We start from the raw sequence: 21952 nt of genomic DNA, 5'->3' as shown, positions 1-21952 counted from the left end.
AGGGAATCTTGGGTAATAGTTAGAAAAGAATGCGAAACATATATTGGGTTTAAAATATTCGGTGAAAATCTGGGAATTTTTTTTAATCAGATGATCGACGTTGCACACACCATTTTGAAAATGGCGATAAATATAAATTGTCAAAATACCAATAAGTATATAAAATTATTTCTAATGTATAAAATTAAAAATAAATAATGTAAAATTTTTTATGAGTTGATTGTATTTAGCTGACTTTTATTTTTTAATATGATTTAAATATTTTGGGTCAATGTAAGGTGCTACACCAAAGATATTTGCTGGTTTATTACATATAAGTTATTTATCTTGATAAACCAAAGTTTATTAACTTTATTCTATTTGATTTACAAGTACATTGCACATAGTGACTTAGAGGTCATTTTCAGATAGAGAACTAGAGGTCTGCATTGACCCCTACTATTTTACAATCCAGCCTGGTCCACACTTGGAAATTAACATAAAGCTTTGCAGAAACTATAAAATTTTTTCTGATGTTAATATGATGCTGATATGGTATCAATAAAATACCAATATTATTCCAGTTTATATTCCTATAATGATATGTCACAATATACTTACATTAAGTAACAGTAAAAATAATGGCATATCATTACAGTGTTAACACTATATTATTACATAAATCTTAAAAACATCGCATTGAGATTGTTGAAATAATGTCACAGTATATTATTATCGTAATTGTAATATTAATTTATTTTTTTTTTTTTTTTTTTTTAATGATTTATATATGCTTTATTGATATTAAGTTTATATACATACAAACAAAGTAATATTAATTTATTAACATGTATATTTAATATATAAAATACAGTACATTTAAATATATTAACTAATGTAAAATCATCTAATGATTTGATTTACACTAACTGTATTACTTAACTTTCTCTTGTTATAATTGGATAGCCATGGATTTTTAAGAGATCAACTAGCCAGTATTTTTTTTGTTTTAGTACCCACCACAGAACATGGGACTGATGGGGACAAATTCGAGTGTATTAATTAATAGCATCACGGGATCAACAATCAGGGATCGGAGCATATTATTTTTTAATATTAAAACATAAATTTTAGAAATGTAAGAATGCATTTGTTTAAACGAGATTATCATAAATGTTGTAAATCATCATTAGAATAATGAAGAAAAATAAATTGTTTCATTTGATGTATTGTTTTAATTTTATTTATTATTTAAAAAAAAATACAATAAATTAAAAATTAATGTGAAAAATTTTATATATTTAATAAAGGAAAATTAGTTTTATGCAATCTCTGATACCTTTTTTGTTTATTATTGACTTTTTTATGCTCAGCAATTATATGGTTAAAAATATATATATATATATATTTTTAAAAAAGAATAAGAAAATAAATTTTATTATTTAAGTTTCACTAGAGGTTTCGTTTTGGGTCATGGTTGGAAGGGGGTTTTCTTGTAATGCGGATGCTAGTGATTGGCTTCGAGTCTTCCTGGTGGAAGATAGTTGTGAAAGTGTAACACGACCTCTTTTAAACGTGGTGTAGATCCTCTTGGTGTACGAGGTGTGTTCCTTGAACTTGTTGACTCTTGGTTCAACCATGGTAGATTAATGGATTGAGCAGACGTATTAGGTCAGTTGCTAGAAATTAGTGATATATCATCTAATTTCAAGATATGTTTCCCAGGTATAGACTCTTCAGTTGTGCTGGTATCTATGATGGATTCTTGATAATAGAGTAGGCCTGATAAAATTGCCATCGTAGATCTCATGGTTTGATTGATAGAATTAATTTTATTGGCCAAATAATTAATATTTGAATTATGTCTCATCTCTAACCAAAAATCCTTTGGTTCTCTATTTCCAAGATTTTCTTCCACGTGAAAGTCAAGAACAGATTCGTCACCTACATTTTTAACAGTTTGAGTGGTCAAACCCATCACCATTATGTTTATGCCTACAGCTGGCATCATATCAAAATCAAGACTTGGCATAGGTTTAATGGATGTAGCGTTGACCTATTAATTCAATTTTTTCAAAATTAATAATTTGATACTAATTTTTATTTTATTTTAATTTTTGTTTTTTGAACTAAAAATAAGTAACATTACCGTATACCATCCATTGCAGGCAATAAATTTACCTCTCAAGTAAATTACCTGGCCATTTTCAAATTCTTCGATTTGTGTATCAATTTCTTTATCCAATGGAACAAACGCTTTAATTTTTAGATATATGATTTTGGTTGGGTCTTCATCACTCAGTCTGGATATTCCAGTTATTTCTTTTATACTATATTCCTTTGTCGACCTCTGGGTTGAATCGTGAATGTAGCATATCGTACTCAACTTTGCTGGCATTAGAGATATAGGAGGTAGAAAAGATATTGTAATTTTTTTTTTTTTAAGAATAAAACTGTATATTTGAAAATATAAATATACGTTTTTTTTTTAAGTAAAAAAAATATCAGAGTATTTATATACAAATATTAAATAGATGAAATGATAATCGGGTTTTAATTTGAAGAAAAAAAAATGCAAAATGTATGAATTTACGACATGAAATATTTTTATTTTTATTTTAATTACATGAAATTTTTTTTTATTTAAAAAAATTAAAAAAAAAGACTTAAAAAAAATGTTTCAATTAAAATATAAGGAATTTTTTTATTAAAGTTTTTAAAAAAAATATGATAAAGAGTGGATTCTTTTTAATAATCATTCTTGCACTCCAGAATAAAGATTCGTTTTTTTTAAAAAAAATTTTTATTTGATTTGATTAACTAAAGATCTATTTTTTTTTTTTCGATAATAAAATAAAGGAGTCTGATCGCTGCAAAAAAACCTATTTTAGGATTTTTTTTTTTAGAAGCACGAGTAATTTATGTAATATTGTAATTATTTAAGCCACATCATCCGAATCTTTCCTTTTTTTATATAGATAATATATAAAAATTTATATTATATCGTAAACAACTTATATATTTGGAAATAATTTATATTTTGATTAATATAATATTTGTATTATAGCCACATCATCTGCCTTTTTGTAATTATTTATTTATTTATACCTTTATGGAAATTAGAACAGTCAAATAAAAGTCACGAAAAAAAAATTTGTTTTTATACCAGTTTTTTTACATGAATTTATTCGATTTATTTATTTATGTAAATGTAAAAATTATGAAATTATGAAATTTGATTGAGTAAATGAGTAAAAAAAAAGAGATAGGAAACAAATAAAGATCAGTTTTTTTTCTTTGATTTAAATTATTTTTTTTATGAATAAATAAATTTTATACTGGAAAATATATTGATTGATTGAGTAATGTGTAAAATTTTTATGAAGAAAAAATAATTTTTATGAAATATATCTTTCGTAATAATTTTCGTAATAAGTTAATTTTGAAAAATTTTTATGAAAAAAATAAATTTTATATTGCAGTAATATATGGGTTTATTTATTTTTACATAAATTGACAAATTTTATATTATATAATACAGTATATATTGAGTAATACGTAAAATTTTCTTTATTTTATTTTTTGTAAATATTGCATAATACATTGAGTAATTTTTTATATATGAAGACAATAAAGAAAATTTTTTTGATTTGTTGAATAAATTGATAAATTATATTGGGTATAAAATAAAATTTTTTTTTTTTGCGTAAGTAAATATTGCGTAATACGTAGAGTAACCCGAAATTTTTTTTTTTTTTAAAATGAAAAAAAATGAAGGAAAAAAAATATATATAGCCCATCGGTTCATAAGGAGGGAGGGTGGGCGTTATACTCTTAGATTTAGGATTCATTATTCTTATTATTAAATCTATAATCTAAAATCTAAGATATTAAATTCGCAGGCAAACTTTTCGTGTTGATCACAACCAAAAAAGAGTATACTTTGCAAGTGTTTTGATGATCGTTTGACCGGGAGTCTATGGGGCACATTATTTTAAAAAATATAAAAAAAAATTGTACCACTATATTTCAGAGAGTACGACAGATTACCAAATAGGAAAAGGCTATTGTCTGTTTTTTACTCTACTATAACATACTAAATTTCTGTTGATATAGCACCCTGGTGACACAACTATAACAAGATGGAAACCTGATTTAAATAATGGTATCATATTTCAGCTAAGAAAAAAGAACAAAGTGTAAGTAATTGATTATTAATATAAATAAGTAAAGGGAAAAATTACTTACGAAAATATATAAAAACTGACACTTCCAAAGAGATTCAGAAAGACCGAAGAGTTAGCTGCTCAAAAAAAGAAATAGTTCAACTAAATCTACGTGTCTAGATCCATCTAAAGGCAAAACAAAATGTTAGTAAATATTTTGTGAACACTTACTAAATTCCCATGCAATCAAATACCCAAATACCTGCAATCCATCTGAAAAGGAGAGAAACAAGAAATGTTAACAAACATTTCATCAAAAAATAAGACACTAAATAAGAAAGAAAGAAGCAAATAATTAGTAAGTTAATTGTCAGGTTTTCTTTTTTCAATCTTCTTTTCGTGTTTTCTTCTCTCTTTATTAGAATTTCTCTTAAATCCCGTTCTTTACATCATGTATGTGAGTGGTGTGAATGTGTGGGTGTATGTTTTGTTTTTCCTGCTCCTTTCCTCTTCCCTTTCATAAGGAAAAAATGATCTCCAAAATGAGCAATTGCTTTGAACTACTTTGGAACTTTGGAACTTTGGAACTGAACCAGTTCCTAAATTCGGTTCCTACCAACTAAAATTATTGATTTCTCATTATAGACAAGTTGAATTGCTCAGCTTCATTAACTAAATTTGGTTAAAAGATTATTATTACGAGATTTACTAATATTATTATAAGAGAAAATGATATTCAAAATAAGTAAATTTCAATAAGCTCTGAACTACTTACTTGACATCCATAGAAATCCCTAGATATAGTGTATGTTGCCTATAAAATAGAATATGTTCTACATTTTTTACTTTGCTAGCAGTAGTAATTCTAAAATTTAATGAGTCAACTTGCATTTCTCTTACTGTGTTTTTCAACATGAATAGGAGTCATTGCTCAGTAAAAACCAATGTTATTGTTTTTAAAATAAATTCATATTTCTAATCAATTTTTTAATCGTCAACTATCTCCGCTCAGGCTTATTAATTATCACATGATCAAGTGATCGAGCAAATCATTGATAAATGTAAAAAATTTCATATTTGTTTACAGCTTGAAAAATAGTATACGACTGACGAAGTATACATTTTCTTATAAAAATATATAAAAAAAAATACGGTTTTTATTTTTTGCACATCTGCGCAAAATTTCAGGGTGCGCACAAATTTATTAATACTAATTAAATTTAAAATTTTACGTATGTATAAAAATCAATAAAAAAAATAATAATAATTTTAGCAATACACATTTTTTTAATACGCGTCCTTTTAATAGTACTGCATAAATTTGAATTACATTATTATAATTATTTGGCACATTCTGGCAACCGAAGGGCGCTGTGCTCAAATTACTACTGTAATTCAAACCGGCCAGCTTACAATAGTAATTTGAGCCATCAATTTATTGTTTTTTTCTTTTCTTTCTATCAGGACTAGATGGACAAGTTGCACGATTATATCCAACATTATATCATAGTCCACATTTATTTTGATTTCGTCCACCAATAATTTCATTAGAATTAGTAGATGTCATCTAACATGAGCTTTGTAAAAGCTTTATTCATCTCAAAATAACATAAAAAAAGGTTTAAATTGTGACGAAAATGCTCATTAAATAGCGTAGTAATAGAAAAGGTTTTGGATTATTTTGACAGGTCGAGAAAGATTGATATGCCATTTATGCCATTTATTGCTTTTGTTCCTTTTTGATTCATTGTTGTATGTACCACACAGCCATATACTATTATTTGTTCTCTATGCTCATTTTCCAGTTTTACATATCTTTCTTGCCAAATAAAGAACCCTTGATATAGTTATATGCAGATTTCCAAGTGAAAAATGACACCAACTTCTCATGTTAAGGCCACTCCAATTTAATAGTTTGTTTAACATACACCACCCCCTCGTTTTTGAAAAATTTTTAAAAATAAACAAACATATGTTATATCACGTGACTTATAATAACATCACCGATCTGTATAATATTTAAAAGAATTTCTTTCCAGGAGATTGGCATCCCTAGTGTAATGGCCTAAGCTTCCTATTGATCTGACCAATCAATAGGACGCAGGTTCAGATCATTCAGCCAACGATCCTTACTACGAATATTACTGCGTGCGCAGCCACCAACTGCGTTGAAGATCCCGTACCCTTAGGGGGAGCTGAAATGATGCCTACTGAATGGTGAGGTGGTAGATGTGATCATTGGTAGACTGGTATGGCGAGTTCTAGAAATGGTCATTTGACTTCAGATAACCAAGGGATAGTGGTCCCGTACTGCGATTCCAGCATATCCAATATGCCAGATGGTCCTATGACTCTGTTAAAGCATCTTGGTACCTGATATAGGCCTAGAGCTCCGAAAATGACTCGCATAAACTCACATTTTGACTCGCATAATTGTAAATTTTCGTTTAATTATATTCTAACTTAATAAAAAGTACTTTAAAATTAAGGTTTTTAACTCGTAACTCGACTCGACTCGACTCATTAGGAGCTCTATATAGGCCCCTATGGGAATATTATAGTGCAGGCGGGAGTACTAGTGGTCCACCAATTTGCGTGAGCCTTGGATACATTGCAGTCAGCTCATACCTAGTGTAGTGTACATGTAGGGATTGGAATCGATTCCCATTATTAGAATCGATTCTAAAATTGATTAATCGCGATTAATCGTTTCGCAAATACCGATTTTTTTTTATACTATTTATAATAGGTGTGTTTAAACACATATCACGTGATTACAAAAATACAGTGATCGACGAACAAATTTCCTTTTTTGGAAATTTGTACAACCTTGTGCGATAGCAACTTGAATTTTATTGGGAGATAAAATTTCCTTTTTAGGAAGTTGTGTTCCGTCACGTGATTCGCGGGCGGAATTATGAATTTGGCCAAAATTAACTATTATGAACAAATAATAATCATATAGGCTAATTTGACGCATCAACCAAATGTCACATGGCAAAACAATGTGATAAAATCGTGATTATTGTGATTACTCAAAATTTGGATATGATTGGCTAATTATTTGAAAATCAAAATTACCGTGATTTGTGAAACAGGTCTAATTTTTATTCTTTAGAACAATGAACGCCAAGAATAAAAAAAGCTCTTTTAATAAAACTACGTGTTCTTTATGTCAATTTACTGACAATTCAACCCGTCTCTATACAAAAACTAAACTTTCTTTACACCAAAGACAACTACATCCCAATAATCGCGTCATTCCACATATACAACAACTTTTACTTGATAGTATTTCTGATACTCAAGTTCGAAGTTTTTGGAGTTCCTTGCTAGTCAGAATTGAAAAAAAGCTTTCATATCACCGTTCCAAAAGTGGAGTCAGGCAATTGACATGCGAACCATTTAGTGAAGAATTATTTGTTAAAATTTTTTCTAATGAGGAAAGCTTCACCTATATACCTTATTTAAAAAAATATAAATGCGTATTTACAGGAGAAGCAGGATATAACCGATTAGGATACTTATTTGATTGTAAAGATTGGGGAGAAAAAAATCACGTTAGCGGAACAAAGGCTTATGTGTTTATGGAGAATGAAGAGCGGAAAAAGGATGTAACTTTTATTTGGTCTGATTTTGTAGTAACAAGAATTCGTGATGGCAAAAAACCTTTAATTTTACATAGTCCAAAATTGGTGGTTTCTTTTACAATTTCTGCCGGTTATTTTGTTCAAAGTCAAGAGGATGATACTGATGCAAACATTTTTAAGAAATGCGAAGAATGTATTATGAGTGATAACTCAAATAATGGTACGTTTTATTTAATTAAAGCTAATAATAATTTGTTTTATTAAAATTAATTCCATTTTTAAAATATAGAACCAAATTTTTATTTAGAAATTAACATTTAATTTTGTATATATGTTTTTCTTATTTTACGTTATAAAATTTCTCATATTGTTAAAATGTCATTTATAAAAGCTAACAATAGAATAAAATTTTTCGATAATCTTTCATATTTTTCACAATAAAAGATATTTTATATTAGTTGTATAATATTTTATAATTTTTTTTTTATTTTTTTATAATTATATAAAAAATCAAGGATTTGAACGGATGATTCTTTGTTTAATACATCGGGGTGTATCATTAATTAAGTAGTATAATTGTCTATTTTCAAACGACATGATATCATGTAAAACGGAATGATTGTTGTTATTATTTCCTCCTCCCATAGTTGTCCCCCAAAAAATAATTTCACCTAAAAATAAAAAAATAAATAATTAGTAATTTAACGCCAAGCAATTAAGTTACAATTAAATCATACATGTAAATGATTTTTCTTTTCTATACTTGAAGTAGAAAACTGTCTCATATTTAATCCTTTATGTTGTAATTTCCTTAAAAATTCTGGAATATGAAATACAAAAATATGCATATATGGAGTTATATCAGTAGGATTAAACATGCCTCTCTTTTGATTGATAGAATTTGATTTTCCGATAGTAGGTTCACAAAACAACTTGATCCAATTTTTCGCATTAACCTCAAAAGAGTTAATTTCAGCATCAGTAAATAAATCCTTGCGTAAAAATTGATATAAACTAAAGAATTCTTTCCATAAAAATGATATTTTTCTTCCACGATCACCAGCAATAAATTTTGTTACGTCAAAATGTTGTAACATTATCAATTTATCAGGTCCAGTCAAAGATGTCCAATCCCAAGACTTTCCTTTGGATTTTGATTCAAAAAACTGGAAATGTGTCAAACCAATTCTTTGCATTTCCTTTTCAATTAAAATTTTGGTAGCCTTTTTAAATTCATTTAAATCGATCATTAAATCTCAGAATAGACAATCCATTAAAACATCAGTTATTCTTAACATGACATGTAATTCGTCAGGGATCCAATGATCAAGTTCGATTATTGGAAAAAGACTTGGATGTTCAATACCTAAATAAATTCAACCTTTTGCAATATTAGTAATAGTAGAATTATTATCACAGACTCTTTTATCAATATCAATTTTTATATAAATAAACTATCAAATAAATACCTTTCTTATTTTCTGAAATATTCCATTGTAAATTTAAGTTTCCACGTAAATCTTTTGGGCATTCACAAAATAAACAAAAATATTTTGAATTTGCTGCTTTTAATCCTTTAACGAGAGCCATAAATTTCCAATCCCCACTAAAGTAAAATTCAATGCTCCATGTAATGTTATCTTGGTCAATAAATCCAGCACTTTTTAAAGAATCTAATTCATTACTGAATTTTGAGACCGCAATAGAAAGTTTTTCATATTGTTCTTTACCTATGTATAATAGGATACTTGATAAAATTTAAAATTAGAATACAATAAATAAATTACATTTATTTAATAAAAATAGATTTTACCAATATTGTTTATCAGGTTTTAATACTTCATCTCCTTCATTAAGTAAGCACATTGTAAACATAACGTGAGAATATTTATTTGTAACTATATGACCGTCACCACCAAATTTTAATTTAATATTATCGCCAATATTTAAAATTGATTTTTTTTTCCAAATTGGTATCAAAGTATTTAATAAATCTTTAATAGAACGATAAGAACAAATTCCACTTTGATCATTAGTTAAAGAAAAATTAGAATTTACAGAATTATTATTAGAAAAATTATTAGAAGAATTATTAGAATTATTTTGTACATTATCTAATTCTATTTTACAATTATAAATTGGAATGATTGTTTCCATATATTTAGAAATTTCATTTCGCCTATTACTAATTTGATATTCTCTTTCAAGATTTGGACTAATAGCTGCCAAATGTCTATACCCATCTCTTGGTATTAGTGCTTCATCACATGCACAAACAACCACGTCCTGACGAATTCTAGTAAAATCTAAATTAACTTTTGATAGATCAATCCCAACTATTTCATCACCAATTTCAAGTTCAATATATCGAATTTTTGTGTTATCAAAATTTTGTTGTTTTAAAATTATTTGTGATGCCCTTTCAATATCTTTAGCTAGTAATTTTATACGCTTGTTTTGTTGTGAACGTGATGTAAGAGCAGTGAAAGAATTTTTACAATTGATAGGTATCAAAATAGATTTTTGTGCTTCAATTAAACAAGGAATATCAAAACCAAATAGAATAGTTCCAGAAATACGAGTTTTTTTATTTAATAGCTAAATATTTTTTTTTTAAAAAAAAAAATAAAATAAAATAAAATACAATTAACAAACAAATTCAATATAAATAATGAACAAAATAAAAATGATTAAATATAAAAATTCAATAAATTACCATTAAAAAGTCTTTGCCAACACCCGATGCAGAATTATTATTTGAGATATATCGATCAATACCTTGTGAATCTTTCCAGTTAAGTATAAACTTTACCGTCCCATTAGATGAATAATTTGTTTCACAAATAATGTCATACCCTTCTAAAGTTGTTTCAACTTTATAATTATCTGGTATTTCATATTCAGGGCAATTTTTTGATGTTCTCTTTGTTTTTTTTACATTGGAAGGATAAATACCTAACGAATGAATAATGTACTTTCTCGAATGAGATTTGCTACCACTTTCATAATAGATGGTAGTAATTATATTGCTATTTGGATAATCATGAATAAAAGTGCGATTTGAATTCTAACAAAAAAAATAAATAAATAAATAAATAAATAAAACACAACAATAAGTAAAACAAATCAAACAAAAAAAATAGCAATATAATAATTTTTTTTATATACTTGTTCCATATTATCCATTATAACTAACTGAATACTTTAAAAATTACCAAATTGGAACGTAATAGCAAGCGAAATTTGTAAAATATTTCAGGTATCGTTAATGTTAACTCGAAATAAAGAAAAATAAGGGTATTATTTATATACTTTAAATGTTTGTACTTTAAAAATTGGTATATTTTAAAACAAACCCAGTTTATATAATATAAGAATGAATAACCAATAAAATGACGATTCCCCGACGATTCCCCACTATATTGTTTTGTTGAGAGAAAATATTTTCTTCGCTCTCCTATTTGGCGATTATCAATATAGATTGTTTTGTTACACAAATTCCATATATATCCCTCAATTTTAACCTGATTATTACTTAGTGAGTTGAGTCCGATTAGCCCATATGTTTACGGTCAAATTAACGGATTTCCCCTGCGTACCCTTCAAAAAATGTCACGAAAATTCACGTGACTTTTTTTTGTCACAACCGTCACACCCACTGCGTTTCCATTTTCTATAAGTATCTGAGGGACTTAGTTTTTTTCGAGTAAGTAAAAACCTATTCGTCACACCCTTATTCGTCACTGTTTATTTTCACGTGTTAGTGCATAACGCCGTAATGCCGGCCGTTTTGTGACATTTTTGAAGGGTACGCAGGGGTAGTCAAATTAACGAAACTGCGCCACAATAAGTAGATTCGATTTTTATTCGAGATTCGATTTAAAATCGATTCTTATCGATTTTCGATAGTTTCGATTTTAATCGAATCTTTTCCAATCCCTATGTACATGGGCAGCAGGACTTTGAATAGAAATGAACTACCATTGCACTACGCCTACCATAAGGTGGGTACTGGTATGAAAGCAGATTTAGGGGGTCCACACTATGCGTGGGTCCCCTAAATCTCAACAGGCAAGGCAACTCCTTCGGGCTTCTCCCGAGAAGTTGGGTTTTATCATTAGCTTAGAATTTAGTAGACTTTTAGTTTAGAATTGTTCTTATGTATTGTTGGACCCCAGTTGTGTCTATATTTAAAAATAAAAATAAAAATAAAAATAAAAAATTTCTTTCCAGTGTATTTGAATTTACCAAAGAAAATATTCCTAGTGGTATAATTAATAAAAGTAATATACGTAAACTTATTAGTTGCATTATCTGTAATAAACCAAAATGTATTTTTAGTAAAAATGCATTGAGTGATAAAGAAAAAACTATGTTCATTTTTAAATGTTTACTTAATTTGACCCCCCTCCCTCAATTTTTATATAAAGTTAGGACGTTAAACAAACTATTAAATTGGAGCGGCCTAAGGTATTTAAATATTTGTTAAAATTATTAGAATTCTCAATAACCTCAGAAGAACATTCTTCTTCATCACTATCTTCAGGAATACTATTAAGAAATTCATTGGTAAAGGTTTCTGTATCAGAATCATCACTGAACATAGAATTTGAACCATTCATATTGGTTTTGAAGCTAAAAAAAATAATAAATGAGGAAAGTAAAGGAAAATTAAGAATATGTGTGTTGAAATAAATAAGAGAAAAAGGGATTAAAAAAAAATAATAAGCGAAAACCACAAAAGCTTAATAATGATCAGATCACATGCTGGTGAGAACCATGCGCACTAAAATTGATGCGCACGACACGAGATGCGTAATATGCATGGTACGTAAAATACAAAGATCTAAAAAAATAATTGTAGAAGAAATTAAAGGCTAACCTTCATTTTTATTGTGTATACTTAATACTTATCTTTATTTTTAAAGGATAATAAACATTAATATGGACGCTTCTGAAAAGAAAATAATTACCATTAATATAAGCAAGGTAAAAGAGACAAATAAAAAATTCTTTTGACGTTATGTAAATTCTTTCTGTATTATTGCTGTCATATTTTTTTTTTTTAAAAAAAAAAGATTGATTCCTTTTAAAAAAACGATATATATACGAATAAATTCATCTTATCATCTATGTATTGATTGATTTATATGATTCCTATAAAGATTTTTAAAGAAAGTTTCAATACTTATTTTCTGGAATAAGCACCTCGGGCTCACAATATAACGATTATAAATGCTGTTTAACTCGAATTATATGCAAAAATAGAAGATTTACTACTTTGTTTATAGTTAATTCTCGTGCAATTGTAAAAAGTTCAAAATTTCAAAAAAAAAACAATTTATTAATTAATCTGGTTTGATATCTATGAAACTATATTACTATTTTGATAAGAATCATAGCTATATCGTATGTTCGCATACTATAATAAATCCACAAACTTTGTACGAAAAGTAACCAGAAGAAGCAGCTTTTCACAAACTCACGAGGCATTATCACAATATTTAATAAAATCTAAATAATGCAAGTTTTCAAAATTTTTGATTACTCCATCACCTTTATATTTATCGATCAGTTTTTTATAATCTTCTCTTATGTAAATAGGATCAATAGTGAATATAGAAAGTGCACGTCTGCCCCTCCATTTTTCTAAGAAATCCTCCAAGCTTTCTAAAGAAAATTTAAATTCATCACCAGGTCTAATTTCTTTTAAATTAGTTGGTGCTGATCTAATTAATATTTTTAATAATTCTTCCCCATTTTTCTCATAAGTTTCTACTTCATCTCTATTCCATAAAACTATTAACAATGACTTTAAATTTTGACAAATTTTTAATAATTTTTCAAATTCAATAAAGTGCTCCTTTGATGATGGAAATATAATTGACAAATATTCAATATAGGGACAATTTTCATAGACTTTACGAATAAAATTGAGAGAACTCTTGTTAAAATCAACGTCATCAAAATCATCAAGATCAACAATATCATAAGGTTTGAACAAAATTTTTTTGAGACATCTTCCACTATTTTCAATTATACTAGAAATTATGTCTAATTGATTATAATCAACCTTAATCACTTCAAGTTCATGATAAGCTATCATTCTCAATTGTTCTAATTGTTCTTCAGCAATAAAAAGATATCCATCAATTACTAATACTTTTAGTTTATAAAAATTTATTAGTGCCTCTTGTATTAATCTATATTCAATATAAAAGGGGCGTATTTTTAAGTAATTAAGACTATTTGCTTTCTTTTCTAATGCACGAAATACTTCTTTATAAGGATTTTCTATAAGATCATCATCAAAATCATCCTTCCATTCAAAATGCTTTAGGTTCTTCTGAACTTCAATCAACTTAACAATCCCATGATTAATTTTTGTGTCTATATTAATAATGATGAGTTTCTGTATATATTGACAGAATTGCGATAATCCATAAAAGTACGAAGAATCAATAGATGTATCACATTTTAATTCATATAGTGACTCAAGACGAGCCTTAGCTTCTGGAAAATAAAATATTTGATGTTTAATAGAGCTCATATCTAGATACTTCAATTCCGGGCACTTTCTCATAAAGAAAGAGTAAAATTCTTGTTGCATAAAAAATTTATTATAAGCCAAGGGTGATCCAATAGAAAATATAATATTTATAGTATCTACATTAATACTTCTGCAGAAGGATAAATAATCAAACTGAAGTGATTTAACTACAACCGAATCCAAGTGGATTCGTTCTGTTATGAATTTTTTAATATCGTCGGATAAATAGCGAGTAAGAATAATGAATAAATAGCTTTTGTTTGTATAATTAATATCGCTATAGGACCAGGGGTTTCTCCATAAAATTGGTATTGAAGTATCACACCAAAGTCTACTGACCATAAGACATGAAAAGAGGGATTTAGAATCATCTTGTAATTCTTTAAATACCAAGAAAAGAGTATCTTTATTGAGGTTGGACATTTTTATTCAAAAAACAAAAGGCGGATTAAAATAATCTTTCGCAAGTGATATCTGATATCAATATATCAATAAAAAAATTTTTCAAAAAAAACTTGACAAAAAAGGGGCGATCAAAATAAACTTCTCTATCTATTAGAATTTACAAAATATTGAATATAAAATTGTTGAAAAGGAAACAAGAGAACCAAAATTGTAACTTTCATTTGTGCAAAGTACAATAAAATACCGGAATCAACTCCGGCAAATTTGCCAAATTAGGTTATTCCGTACATGATATTTTCCCAAGCGTAACCGTGAAAATGCATTATCACGTATTCGCCCATTTTATTCATCACAAGGCATCACACCCACCTCCGAATGCGAAATACTATTTATCTGAGGGACTGTTTTTCGAGTGGGCAAAAACTTATTTATCACTCATTATTCGTCACCCGCACTTTCACGTGCAACTGCATAATGCCGTAATGCCGCCGGCCCTGTAGGTGCTTTTTTTACGGTTACGCAGGGATACAAATGTTTTATGAAAATAGAAATGACACCGGTGATGAAAAAATCACGTGATATTTCGTGGTAGTTGCATCCTTACAGGGAAAGTCAACAGGAATTTTACTGCACGCGTCAACAAGACATGTGCTAAAAGGATCGATTTTATATTTTTTTTTTTTTTTGTAAAATATAGCCAAGCAAGCAATAAACCGATGTGTTCGTTGATGATATGCAATGTAAATGTACAGACGTACAGTAGGTAAAATTTTGTTAGTTTTTCCTTGAATTCCTTGAATTCTATTTTGCTTGTACAAAATAATAATTTTTACGCATTTTGTGCTATCTTAAAACAAATACAGTAAATAGTAAGTATGATGACCGTAGTATGGGTCAATGGCTGATATTTTACAGAAAAGTTTGTGTGATTCATAAATAAACTCAGGAATTATATTCCGCTCCCACCTTATATAATAATTTAATTATAAACCGGATTTTCATTCATTAGAATTTACAGTAAGTTAGAAATAATCCGTTAATATTCTAATAATTACATTTTAATATAGAATATGTTCTTTGAACCTTCAAGCAGGGATAGTTGAGTGTTATCACTTCGTACAGTGCTAAACTCATGATGAATTATCATAATTTTATCAACTTTTTGAAAGGTATTTAGTTTCGCTTAATCATCATAATAACAACGAGAGTTACGAGACATTCACGTTTTATTCAATCAAAACTGTATTAACTATTATCATTCAAACGTAATTTTGAAATATAAATATCGATATGCACATATATTAAATTTAAGAAACATCATCAATTCAATCCTATCATTTTTAATAACACTCAAGCTAATATATTTTTTAATTCTTTATTTCCATATGATCAAAGTTACTTGTATTATAATTAACGTCCCCAAGATAAAGTAGTTATTGTGTACTATAAATTTAACTAATTGATCGAAAAAAAGACGGATGTAAGTAATTTAAATTGTAAATTAATGAAAAGCTGTGTAAACTCTTTAAGCAATTATTTTTGCTTCTTTTATTATTAATTTTTTTCTGTATTAGTTGATTTAGTTTTATACGTTTTAATAACTTCATGGATTACACTTAATATTTGAATTAACAGTATCTGTTATTCGATATTGGTAATATTAGTACTTCAGTTAAATGTAACGGCATTGTCGATTTTTCATCTTCATGTTCTTATACTTTCTTGCTTGATGAAATAAAAAGAAACCATTAGCACTTTTTATTCATTTTTAAGTGTAGTAAAAGTTATTAAGAAATTTATAATTTCAATAGAACAAAATGGCGGTCGTGTTGAGCATGGTATCATTACTCCCCGAGAAAAATATAATGGCGTTATAATATTTTTAAATTTATTGTAAAATTAAAAGTATCTTTTTTTTTTGAATTAAAATAAACAGAAAATGTGATCGAAAAAAAAAACGATATATATAAACCACATTGTTGTGTCTCGGGTGTAGATTTGCGTATGTTGATAACTGACGCACGTCACCTGTATCGCACGATAAAGTTTTATGTGAAATTATATATTGCAAATTTGCTTGAAAATCTGCATGATCCTATTGGGCTGAACGATAACTTAATATTAAGTAATACATTAGTAATAATTTCGCTACTGACCATCACGTTATTAACTGATAAGAGTAAAGAAAGTTTTTTCAAGAATGCTTACTTTATTCGTTATTTTGATTATATTCAACAAATATGTGTAAATCACGTATTCAAGATAATTCTTCTTTTTTATTGCCAAACATTATGTTGAAAATTAAAAGTAAGGAATTTAAATCATATAAAAAACAGTAAATAAATTATAATATGTATGAGTATATACATACGCTACACGCTACACTTCAGACGCGTAACGTGACGGGTTACGCCTAGTTTCTTATTAAAAAAAAATTGGTTTGCATTGTTTCTTTGCGAAACTTACCATTTCGAAATTTACTGTTTCGAAATTCACCGTTCTGAAGTTTCCATACCGAAACACTTGGACCTACAAAAAAAGAAACGTTAGAATAAATGATGTTTCTTACAAAAAAAAATCAAATAAAATAAAATAAATTTAAGTTTCGCAACGTTTATATAAACGTTGCGAAACTTACCATTTTCAAAATTAACCGCTTGAACATAATACTTGAACCTACAAAAAAAAAGAAACGTTAGATAACGTTTCTTTATTAAGAAAAAAAATAATAAATTGTTTCGCAACGAAATGTTGCATAACTTGCCGTTTCGTTTAAGGTTTCCAAGCTCAAACATGGAATCTACAATAAAAAGAAACGTTAACGTTCATTTCAAAATCTGATTTATTGTTTTTCAATAAAGTATAATTTTGAATATGTAATTTAAATTTCCATTTCAAATATTCTTTAGAAATATGTCAAAGAAAAAAACAATGTAAGATAAATCCTAAAAAGTTTAACTGACGATTAATTTAAAATTTAAAGCTATACTTCAAAAAAAGTTGATACGTAAGAATTTTTTAATAAATTTTCCAAAAATTATTTCAGGAAATATTGAAATAAGTAAATAAGTAATATAATAACAGATAACAAAATGAATAAAATCCTCATAAACAAATAAACTCAATTTCGATAAATTTAATATTCTTCTAAAATAAATACTAAGTAGTTTTTAATGTTATAATTTTTTTTTTTTTAATGAAATTTAGTAATTAATATTTTTCATAATTTAAAAATTGAAATCATAATTGATATATTAAATTATTTATTTAGCTATATTTATATGAAATCAATTTAATAAATTAGTAAAGTGAACAATCGGTAATTACTATTTATTGCTGACTTGGCCAAGTCTTTTTAAAAAACTTCTTGTTACCTAATCACCACGTTGAAGTGCAGCAACATTGACCGGGGGAAAGGGAAAAACAAAAAGGAAGGGGGAAATGAAAGGAAAGGGAAGGGAAAGGGGAAAACGAAAGGAAAAGGGAAAACGAAAGGGAAAGGGGAACGCGAAAGGGAAAGGGAAAGGGAAAACGAAAGGGAAAGGAAAAATGAAAGGAAAAGGAAGATTGTATCCGCAATGATTTTAAAAAGAAAGCTTTTTTTGTCTTTTTTTAGGCAAAATTTTTTTTTTAATAATATTACCGTATTTTTTTTCAGTCTCTTTTTCTGGTCTCCTTTTTTAACTGATTTGTTTTTTTTGGTTTCTTTTTGGACCGAAGCTTTTTTTTAGACCGAATTTTTTTTTTCAATGGTAATATTTTATTCAGTTTTTTTAAAACTGATATTTAAATAATTTTTTCCTTCTTCTATTTTTCTTAAAGCTGAAACTGAATTTTTAACCGCCTGGTTTTTTAAAAACTGAATTTTTTTTTCCCTTTATAATTTATTAATATTCTTTTTATTTTTATTAACTTATATATGTATAGGTTATAGGTATATTATTATTTATTTCATCTTTGGAGTTTCAGGAAATGATCCAGATCGGGAAATGGCCAATCGGGAAATTGACTTCAGGAAAACCCCCCTTTTCCGATTTTTTAATAGTTTCTTTCTAGATAGGCCATATAATCAAAATAAATAAATATATATATTTTTTTATATGAAACAAATATGGTTGGTATTGATTTTTAGTTGGAATAAATACATTTTTTAAGAGTGCTACGGGGATGAGTGGTGTAGGGTCAAGGAGATGTGTAGTGTATGGTCTCCTATGTGACAGTTTACACAGGTGATAAATAACGCGACGGGCCAAACACGTGATTTGGAGTGGGCCGAAATGCTAATCATCACCTGTGTATGGTTCACACCCCTTATTTTACACACTGTTATACCGGTAAGACGAATACCAGTGGTGTAGGGTCGACCACTTGTGTGGTGTATGGTGATATTTAGCAGTGTGTAACAGTGTGTAAAATAAGGGGTGTGAACCATACACAGGTGATTAATAGCATTTCGGCCCACTCAAAATCACGTGTTTGGCCCGTCGTGTTATTTATCACCTGTGTAAACTGTCACATAGGGGACCATACACTACACATCTCCTTGACCCTACACCACTCATCTCCGTAGCACTCCTGTTATACACTGTTAAATATCACCATACACCACACAGGTGGTCGACCCTACACCACTGGTATTCGTCTTACCGATTTTTTAAGGGTAGATAATTCTCCTTAATGAAAATCATTATAGGAAATGTCGTACAATATTAACTTCTATAATACCTAACATAAAAGGATAAAAGGAAAAATTCATAATAGTTATTTCATGTATTTCATGAATATCAATGATTTTCACGACACGCGAAATATTGTTAGGGCAGTGACATTATTGCGTAATATCCATTTATTACGTAATTGATTTTCACGACTGCAAATCATGATATTTATGCGACACGCGAAGTAACGTTACATTTATTTTATTTATTATAAATCTTACGTTACATCTATATGTTATATGACCTTTCTTCCAATTTCCTAAGAGTCCGGTAACTCACAAAAAAATGAAAAAAAGAAACGTTAATACATTTCTTTAAAATATAAATTTCCAATAAATGAGATTTCGCATCTCTTTTTAATATTTAGATTATTTTTTTAAAAAAGAAGATACAGTAGGAAAGAATTGTAATTTTCATTATCTATTAGTAATTTACTTATGGCTTTTATGGGGTTTAAAAAAAAATTCGGATAATCCCCCCTTGATTCTTTAATTATATATAATCTTGCCATTCCCACCGAAATTTTTTTTTTCTTTTCATAACAAAACGTACTTTGAATTTATTAAATTATACGTTTTATAAGTTTATCAGTGAATATGATTTATATTTACGTTACTTAATTTCTTAAGTTTAGTATTTAAATAATTCGTTTATTATACTCTTAAAGTTTTACATATCATTAAAAATATTTTAATTCAACAATTTTTGATTTCCGATTGGCTAATTTAAAATAAATAAATATCCATGAGAATTTTTTTCATGCGGGCAATAATTTTACCGATAAGTTAATCAATTTTTTAATATCATAAGAAGTCACTGATCAATTCTATTTATAAATGTATACAAATATACATGCACTGTATATATGTATACCCTTATACTTCCTCAAACTATTAAATTATCACTTTCGCAAGAATTTTTAATTAGCCAATCTTCTTCTGACACCCTTTCCATTCTAGTAGTCAAAGCTTTCTTAGTAATCAAAAATTCGTGTCATTATGTTTTTATCTACCATTAATATTATTTGCTGCAACGCCAGTACTTCAATTAGAAGTTATTTAGCAAGGAACATTTCAAACAATTTGAGAAACTATCTAATAACTCAGGAAATACGAGAAGTTTCGTGAATAATAAATGTAATGTACATGTACAGTATCGTAATAAAATAAATAGCGTTAATTTTTTCTCTGTTAGTCAAACTTCCTGAGAATGTGGTAACTTACAACTCTCGCAGGTCTTGGAATAGCGGCAGTTTGGAAAAGATAGATGTATTCAAACAGCACCTACTGCGTAGGAATTTTATCAGTTTTACTCTATCCAAGGAGGTAACGTAGTTGTGTGATTTTTGCCATCTTACGTTACGCACTTAGCCAACTTTTCTTATATTCAATGAAAGATTATTACATTATTGTGTTGTACGGCGTGTAGAATGGTGTATTTAATTAAAAAATAAAAGTGTAATAAAAAAAACAAATAAAATAAGAAATCTAAAAATCATTCATATTATTCTTAACATTTTAACTAGGAAAGAATCAGGAGTCAAGTTGGCACACTCTTCAATTAATTAAAAATTTTCAATAAATGTGTTATTTATAGTTGCGGAGTTTTGTTTGTAGAAAGGTGCTTTTATGTGTTTATTTTATGTATTTTTTAATTAAATAAAAATTTAAATTTTATGTAAATTATTTTATATTATATATATTATTATTTCTATGATTAAACAATAACTTCTTTCACAATAAAATTATTACTATCGCGTTCAACAAATGAGTGAATTACACAGATAAGGCCACGCAAATTAATATTTTTGATTCACGTAACATTAAAATTTAAAATTGACCCGGGGACCCGGGTTTTATTTTTTATTAATAAAAAGTTTTTATTATATTTCATGTGATCGGCTAACTTATAATCAGAAATTGATTTTTTTTTTGTTCCGTTTTGATACTAAAAATGTCTACGAATAAGTTGCAATTCTGCATCTTTAAAAGGTTGGGAAGGCTTAAAATTCATAACTTTCCCGATCCAATTCCAACATTAGCGTTAGATGTAAAAATATAAAAGTTTCGAAGAGCTAAATGGTTAAGAACTGAAACTACATAAGAATATAGACTTTCTTTAAAAGAGAAAATGAAAATAATAATGAAGTGGTCTTAGATCTAGTGCACAATACTGTAAATGTAGGTACACTAATTCAATGTGGAGAGTGTGACAAGTGGCGTGTAATCTATTCAAATCCAAGTTATCTTCACATGAAAGTGATGAACACAAGATTTTTAGATGAAATTCTTATGATATATCTAGAAATATACGAAGTTCTCATAGCACAAATGACTCTTCAAAAAAGTTATTTTCTATTGTTAAAGCTAATAATACTTTAACATGCAATAGTGAATAGTTCCATTGAAATTCCATATTTAATATTCAATGGAATGTTTAAAGAAGCACTTTGTTTTAACTGTGAACAGAATGTGAAGAAGAGAATAATTGAGGAGAACATTTTCCGTATTGTGAAGATTAGTCAAAAATAAAAAGAGGAGTAAA

At 27.6% G+C, this 21952-nt stretch overlaps 4 protein-coding genes across 4 annotated transcripts; 1 reads left to right on the top strand and 3 right to left on the bottom strand.

The window, feature by feature from the left end:
- Positions 1–1651: 1651 nt before the first annotated feature.
- OCT59_012964 (uncharacterized protein) lies at positions 1652–2377 on the bottom strand (the record flags this gene model as incomplete). The annotated part of the gene is made up of 2 exons (XM_066140503.1): positions 1652–2035; positions 2177–2377. 2 exons carry the CDS (start codon positions 2375–2377, stop codon positions 1652–1654), a joined length of 585 nt encoding a protein of 194 aa, XP_066001382.1.
- Positions 2378–7267: 4890 nt separating this feature from the next.
- OCT59_012963 (uncharacterized protein) lies at positions 7268–8056 on the top strand (the record flags this gene model as incomplete). The annotated part of the gene is made up of 2 exons (XM_025330562.2): positions 7268–7955; positions 8025–8056. The coding sequence occupies 2 exons, from the start codon at positions 7268–7270 to the stop codon at positions 8054–8056; spliced, it is 720 nt and encodes a 239-aa protein (XP_025173478.2).
- A 1664-nt stretch (positions 8057–9720) lies between these two features.
- Positions 9721–10921, bottom strand: OCT59_012962 (uncharacterized protein; the record flags this gene model as incomplete). Its single annotated transcript, XM_066140502.1, has 4 exons — positions 9721–9729; positions 9794–10333; positions 10452–10802; positions 10904–10921. 4 exons carry the CDS (start codon positions 10919–10921, stop codon positions 9721–9723), a joined length of 918 nt encoding a protein of 305 aa, XP_066001381.1.
- Positions 10922–13217: 2296 nt separating this feature from the next.
- OCT59_012961 (uncharacterized protein) lies at positions 13218–14708 on the bottom strand (the record flags this gene model as incomplete). The annotated part of the gene is made up of 1 exon (XM_066140501.1): positions 13218–14708. The coding sequence occupies one exon, from the start codon at positions 14706–14708 to the stop codon at positions 13218–13220; it is 1491 nt and encodes a 496-aa protein (XP_066001380.1).
- Positions 14709–21952: the final 7244 nt, after the last annotated feature.

The sequence above is a fragment of the Rhizophagus irregularis genome, chromosome 20, assembly GCF_026210795.1.
Source record: "Rhizophagus irregularis chromosome 20, complete sequence".
NCBI lineage: Eukaryota > Fungi > Glomeromycota > Glomeromycetes > Glomerales > Glomeraceae > Rhizophagus > Rhizophagus irregularis.
Note: the sequence above shows the minus strand (reverse complement) of the source record. Positions and strands in the feature narration are given on the sequence as shown.